This window comes from Loxodonta africana, chromosome 19, assembly GCF_030014295.1.
Source record: "Loxodonta africana isolate mLoxAfr1 chromosome 19, mLoxAfr1.hap2, whole genome shotgun sequence".
Taxonomy (NCBI): domain Eukaryota; kingdom Metazoa; phylum Chordata; class Mammalia; order Proboscidea; family Elephantidae; genus Loxodonta; species Loxodonta africana.
In genome coordinates, this window is record NC_087360.1 from 11,047,933 (window position 1) to 11,055,598 (window position 7,666).

The window sequence follows — 7,666 nt, forward strand, 5'->3', positions numbered from 1 at the left end:
AGAGGGTTCCTGGAATTCTCAGGTTCCTTGTCCAGAGCACATTCCTTAATTAATGCCTCCTTGGCCTGAGGTAACTTTTCTGACAGCTTCAATCAGCTCATCCCACAAAGAAGAAGAATAAATCATGACAATCACCACGGAGTGAGCACCTGCTGTGGGCTCGGGCTCCATCCTAAACCTTCTAATAGACATTATCTCATCGAATCCTCATAGCCACCCTATGAGCTATGTTTTCTATCATCCCCATCTGACAGATGAGGAAACTGAGACCCAGAGAGGGGAAATCACTGGCTCAAGGACACTCAGCTAGGAAGTGGTGGCACTGGGATTCAAACTCAGTGGACTCCAAAACCAGTGCTCACTGCACTGTGCTAAACGGTCTGCCTTACAGCATCCCCACCTATGATCTAACAAACGGGAAACTCAGAGCACCTCAGTGACCTGAGCCATGTCACACAGCTAAACAGGTGCAGAAGGACATGATCTTGGGTCTTTCCACTCCCAGAGGAGGGGTCTTTCTGTGAGACCACTCTGAGGTCGGGGATTGACGATGTGGCAGGCTGGTTCCCCCTGAAGCAGCCCCTGGGATGGAGTGTAGCATGCAGAATGTTTATAGGGGAGTGAACTTGGAACCAGTGCGTTTGGGAAGGGAAACAGGACTGGTCAGAGGGAGAAGTGGAGCCATGATGCAGCCCCAGTGACACGGCGACCCCACGGAGAGCCTAGGAGCTCAAATGACACTTCAGAGCGGTCCCACAGTGGACCCAGGTGGTCAGGCCTTTACCCCCAACAGGGATCATGTGAGCAACTCAGGAAGGGGCGCGGCCTCGAGCAGCATTCATCAAAGCTGAGCTAGTTTCTTTGTTTATTGTCTGTCTTCCCCTTCCCCTGCCAACACACACACACACAAAGGCACGTGAAGGGAGTTTTGTTTTGTTCATTGCTGTGTCCCAAGAACCACTCTCTGAAGCTGACCAGTTACCAGTTGCCAACTCTGACTTACTGCGACCCCATGTGTGTCAGAGTAGAACTGTGCTCCTTTTCAATAGCTGATTTTTTGGAAACAGATCGCCAGACCTTTCTTCAGAGGCACCTCTGGGTGGACTGAAACTTCCAACCTTTCAGTTATCCTGAACCTTTTGCACCACCCAAGGACTCCTTCTCTGCAGCTTGGGCACCCTCGAAAGGGGCTGACATCTCAAGGCCATCTGCCAGCCGCCTTCCCAGCAGCTAGGAACAAGTCTTCCTTGAAAAGGGGATCCAGGTGGCACATCACAATGTTCACCAAAAAGGGCCACTGAGACCCAGTGCCACCCCCTGATGCGATCATGTGTTTTACTCTTCCAGCCTGGAAGAGACTACATGGGTGGGGCCTTCCGGAGTTAAGTGCAGAGCCGTGGACACATCACGCACGAGACAGTGTCCACTTCACAGGCAGAAGAGGAATGGACGTGCACCATCCTGTGAAGGCAGTGTAGCCTCAGGAAACTGGGCTCCAGAGTCGTCCCCATCCAGGGCCAACCCCTCATTCCCAGATGGGCCCCTCGGTCCTCAGTGAATTGGTGTCAGATCCAGAACCAGGATCCAGGTCCCCTCACCCCACCCTCCCACTATTCTGTGTTTTCTCTTCCATCATAGATCATACTTCCAGCCTCTCACTGACAATCGAAATCTCTCAGAAGAGATTTAGACAAGACATCAGGGTCCCAGCCTCCTTGACTTCCTTCTGTGTTCCTGGTGGGAGGGTTATGGTCCAATTTATTATCATAACAATAAAAATAATAGCAAATACCATTTATTGAATGTTTATCAACTGCAAGTCATCTAGCCAAGAAGTGTGCTTGTGCACGTGTGTGTGTTCATTGATTCAATTAGAAATATTTACGGAGCAGCTACTGTGTATTCAATAAATCTTTCTGTTGTTCTAAGTACTGGGGACACAGCAATGGAACAATGCAGACAAAAACCTCTGCCTGCCTGTACAGGCACGAATCAAAAACACAGAAAATAACCAATGTTGGAGAGGCTGTGGGGAGATTGGAACCCTTATGCACTGCTGGTGGGAATGTAAAATGGTACAACCATTTTGGAAAACAACATGGCACTTCCTTAGAAAGCTAGAAATAGAAATACCATAAGATCAAGCAATTCCACTCCTAGGAATATGTCCTAGAGAAATAAGAGCCGTCACATGAATAGATATATCCACACCATGTTCACTGCAGCATGGTTCACAACAGCAAAAAGATGGAAACAACCTAGATGTCCATCAATACATGAATGGATAAATAAACTATAGTACATACATACAATGGAGTATTATGCAAAGATAAAGAACATTGATGAATCTGTGAAGCATCTCACAACCTGGATGAATCTGGAGGGCATTATGCTGAGTGAAATAAGTCAATCACGAAGGGCAAATATTGTATGAGACCACTACTATAAAAACTCATGAAAAGGTTTACACACAAAAAGAAACAATCTTTGATGGTTACAAGGGAGGGGACAAGTGGGGATGGAAAAACACTAAACGGACAATAGACAAGCAGTTAACTTTGGTGAAGGGTAAGACAGTGCACAATACTGGGGAAGCCAGCACAACTTGTCCAAGGCAAAGTCATGGAAGCTCCATAGACACATCCAGACTCCCTGAGGGACTGAATTGCTAGGCTGAGGGCCGTGGGGACCATGGTCTCGGGGAACATCTAGCTCAATTGGCATAATATAGTTTACAAAGAAAATGTTCTACATTCTACTTTGGTGAGTAGCGTCTGGGGTCTTAAAACTCTGTGAGGGGCCATCTAAGATACCCCACTGGTCTCATCCCTAGGGAGCAAGGGAGAATGAAGAAAACTAAAGACACAATGCAAAGATTAGTCCAAAGGACTAATGGACCACAACTACCACAGCCTCTACCAGGCTGAGTCCAGTACAACTAGGTGGTGCTCAGCTACCACCACTGACTGCTCTGACAGGGATCACAATAGAGGGTCCCAGACAGAGCTGGAGAAAAATGTAGAATAAAATTCTAACTCACAAAAAAAGACCAGACTTCCTAGCCAGAGCAATTAGGCTAGATAAAGAAATAAAGGCATCCAGATTGGTAAGGAAGAAGTAAAAGTATCTCTATTTGCAGACGACATGATCTTATACACAGAAAACCCTAAAGAATCCACAAAAAAACATTGAAACTAATAGAAGAGTTCAGCAGAGTATCAGGATACAAAATAAACACACAAAAATCAGTTGGATTCTTCTACACCAACAAAAAGAACATCAAAGAGGGAATCACCAGATCAATACCGTTTACAGTAGCCCCCAAGAAGATAAAATACTTAGGAATAAATCTTACCAGAGATGTAAAAGACCTATACAAAGGAAACTACAAGACACTATTGCAAGAAACCAAAAGAGACCTACGTAAGTGGAAAAACATACCTTGCTCATGGATAGGAAGACTTAACATTGTAGAAATGTCTATTCGTCTATTCTACCAAAAGTGATCTATAGATACAATGCAATTCCGATCCAAATTCCAAGGACATTTTTAATGAGATGGAGAAACATCACCAAATTCATATGGAAGGGCAAGAGACGCATTACTGAAAAGAACAACAAAGTGGGAGGCCTCACTCTAGCTGATTTTATAACTTATTGTACCGCCACAGTAGTCAAAACAGCCTGCTACTGGTACAACAACAGATACATGGACCAATGGAACAGAATTGAGAATCCAGACATAAATCCATCCACATATGAGCAGCTGATATTTGACAAAGGCCCAAAGTCAGTTAATTGGGGAAAAGACAGTCTTTTTAACAAATGGTGCTGGCATAACTGGATATCCATCTGCAAAAAAAGAAAACAAGACCCGTACCTCATGCCATGCACAAAAACGAACTCAAAATGGTTCAAAGACCTAAACATAAAATCTAAAATGATAACCATCATGGAAGAAAAAATAGGAGCCCGAAAACATGGCATAACAGCATACAAAACATTACTAACAATGCAGGAGAAAAACTAGATAACTGGGAGCTCCTAAAAATCAAATACCTATGCTCATCCAAAGACTTCGCCAAAAGAGTAAAAAGATTACCTACAGACAGGGAAAAAGTTTTTAGCTATCTCATTTCTGATCAGTGCCTGATCTCTAAAATCTACATGATACTGCAAAAACTCAACTGCAAAAAGACAAATGACCCTATTAAAAAATGGGTAAAAGATATGAATAGACACTTCACTGAAGAAGACATTCAGGTAGCTAACAGATATATGAGGAAATGTTCACGATCATTAGCCATTAGAGAAATGCAGATCAAAACTACAATGAGATTTCATCTCACTCCAACAAGGCTGGCATTAATCCAAAAAACACAAAATGATAAATGTTGGAGAGGCTGTGGAGAGATTTTAACACTTCTACACTGCTGGTGGGAATGTCAGATGGTACAACCACTTTGGAAATCGATTTGGTGCTTCCTTAAAAAGCTAGAAAAAAAAAAAAAGCTAGAAATAGAACTACCATACGATCCAGCAATCCCACTCCTTGGAATATATCCTAGGGAAATAAGAGCCTTTACACGAACAGATATATGCACACCCATGTTCACTGCAGCACTGTTTACAATAGCAAAAAGTTGGAAGCAACCAAGGTGCCCATCAACAGATGAATGGATAAATAAATAACGGTATATTCACACAATGGAATACTATGCATCAATAAAGAACAATGATGAATCCACGAAACATTTCATAACACCGAGAAATCTGGAAGACATTATGCTGAGTGAAATTATTCAGTTGCAAAAGGACAAATATTGTATGAGACCACTATTGTAAGAACTCGAGAAATAGTTTAAACAGAGAAGAAAATATTCTTTGACGATTACCAGAAGGGGGAGGGAGGGAGGTAGGGTGGGAGAGGGGTTTTCACTAACTAGATAGTAGATAAGCTTTATTTCAGGTGAAGGGAAAGACAACACACAATACAGGAGAGGTCAACACAACTGGACTAAACCAAAAGGAAAGAAGTTTCCTGAATAAACTGAATGCTTCGAAGGCCAGCGTACCAGGGGCAGGGGTTTGGGGACCATGGTTTCAGGGGACATCTAAGTCAATTGCCATAGTGAAATCTATTAAGAAAAGATTCTGCATCCCGCTTTGGACAGTGGCGTCTGGGGTCTTAAACGCTAGCAAGTGGCCATCTAAGATGCATCAATTGGTCTCAACCCACCTGGAGCAAGGAAGCATGAAAAACACCAAAGACGTAAGGTAATCATGAGCCCAAGAGACAGAAAGGGCTGCATAAACCAGAGACTACATCAGCCTGAGACCAGAAGAACTAGATGGTGCCTGGCCACAACCGATGACTGCCCTGACAGGGAACACAACAGAGAACCCCTGAGGGAGCAGGAGAGCAGTGGGATGCAGACCCCAAATTCTCGTGAAAAGACCAGACTTAATGGTCAGACTGGGACTAGAAAGACGCCGGAGGCCATGGTCCCCAGATCTTCTGTTAGCCCAAGACAGGAACCATTCCCAAAGCCAACTCTTCAGACAGGGATTGGACTGGACTATGGGATGGAAAATGACACTGGTGAAGAACGAGCCTCTTGGATCAAGTAGACACATGAGACTATGTTGGCATCTCCTGTCTGGAGGGGAGATGAGAGGGCAGAGGGGCCAGAAGCTGGCCAAATGGACACGAGGAGAGAGAGTGGAGGGAAGGACTGTCCTATCTCATTAGGGGGAGAGCAATTAGGAGTGTACAGCAAGGTATATGTAAATTTTTGTATGAGAGACTGAGTTGATTTGTAAACTTTTAAAGCACAATAAAAATTAATTTAAAAAAAAAGACCAGACTTACTGGCCTGACAGAGACTGGAGAAACCCCAAAAGTATGGCCCCCAGACATCATTTTAGCTCAGTAATGAAGTCATCCCTGAGGTACACCCTTCAGCCAAAGATTAGACAGAGCCATAAAACAGAGCGAGACTAAAGGGGCACACCAGCACAGAGGCAAGGACGAGAAGGCAGGAGGGGACAGGAAAGCTGGTAATAGGTAGCCCAAGGTCAAGAAGGGAGAGTGTTGACATGTCATGGGGTTGGTAATGAATGTCACAAAACAATGTGTGTACTAACTGTTTAATGAGAAGCTAGTTTGTTCTGTAAACCTTCATCCAAAATACAAAGAAAAAAAAAATCCCTGTCTTCAAAGAGCTGGCATTTAGGAGGAATATTTTAATGGTGGACAGTTTAGAATCCTTCCATTTTGCTATTGCAAATAAGCCTGAGACAAATGCCCCTAGTTCATAAATCACTGTCCACAACACTGGTTATTTCTCTAGGGAAAAATCTAGACCAGACCTGCCCTGACTAATACAGGAGCCACTAGCCACATGTGACTACTGAGCACTTGAAATGTGACTAATCCAAATTGAGACGTGTCATAAGGGTTAAGCACATGCTGGGTTTCAAAGATCGGGTACAAGAGAGAATGTCAAATTCTTGATAACATAATGTTTTATATTGACTGCATGTTGAAATGACAATTTTTTGCATTCTGTTGAGTTAAATCAAAATTAATTTCACCTGTTTCTTTGTACTTTTTTAATGTGGCAGTGGGTTTTATGAGAAAATGTTAAATTACATATGTAGCTTGCATTATATTTCTATTAGACAGTTCTACTCTAGAATGTGTATCACTGGATTAAAGGGTACGCATCACTCTTTGTCCCTGAATAGATTCCGACTCATAGCGACCCTATAGAGCAAAGTAAAACTGCCCCATAGGGCTTCCAAGGCTGTAATTTTTATGGAAGCTGACTGCCACATCTTTTTCCCTCGGAGCACCAGTGGGTTCAAACCACCAACCTTTTAGTTAGCAGCCAACCGCTTTAATCACTTCATCACCAGGGCTCTACCAGTTTACAAGGTCCCTAACCAAAACCAAACCCATTGCCATCAAGTCAATTCCAACTCATAGCAACCCTGTAGGGCAGAGTAGAACTGGCCCGTAGGGCTTCCAGTGGCACAAATGGTTTGTGCTTGGCTACTAATCTAAAGGTTGGTGGTTCGAACCCACCCAGTGGCACCTCAGAAGAAGACCTGTACATAAGGATTACAGCCAAGAAGACCTGATGGAGTGGTTCGTGGGGTCGCCATGAGTTGGAATTGACTCCATGGCAGCAGGTTTGGTTTTTTGGTATACCAACTCACATTGCCACATTGTCCTCAGTTCCAAGAGAGAGCGTTTCATAAGACTCCAAAATATACAAACTTCCATAGGCACTCACAAAGGAGTCATGCATGTTCCCTTCAGATGGTCACCTGAGTGGCCATGTAATCCTCTCTTTAACCATCCAGCATCTCCAGAAGTGGGTTTGATTATTCTCATAAAAATAAACCAAGGGAAAATGATACTGGTGAAGAACGAGCTTCTTGGATCAAGGAGACACATGAGACTATGTTGGCATCTCCTGTCTGGAGGGGAGATGAGAGGGCGGAGGGGGCCAGAAGCTGCCCAGTGGACATGAGGTGAGAAAATGGAGGGAAGGAGTGTGCTGTCTCATTACGGGGAGAGCATTTAGGAGTGTATAGCAAGGTGTATATATATTTTTGTACGAGAGACTGACTTGATTTGTAAACTTTCATTAAAGCA

The 7,666-nt window shown here is 43.7% G+C and overlaps 1 protein-coding gene across 4 annotated transcripts in view; it reads left to right on the forward strand.

The window, feature by feature from the left end:
* LOC104846793 (2'-5'-oligoadenylate synthase 1) overlaps positions 1-1,341 on the forward strand; it is a 38,481-nt gene extending 37,140 nt beyond the window's left edge. For all 4 annotated transcript variants that reach the window (XM_064272231.1, XM_064272228.1, XM_064272229.1 and 1 more), the window contains one exon: positions 1,068-1,341. In XM_064272231.1, coding sequence (XP_064128301.1) covers positions 1,068-1,301 — 234 coding nt within the window. In that variant the 3' untranslated portion in view covers positions 1,302-1,341. The remainder of the gene's footprint in view (positions 1-1,067) is intronic.
* Positions 1,342-7,666: the final 6,325 nt, after the last annotated feature.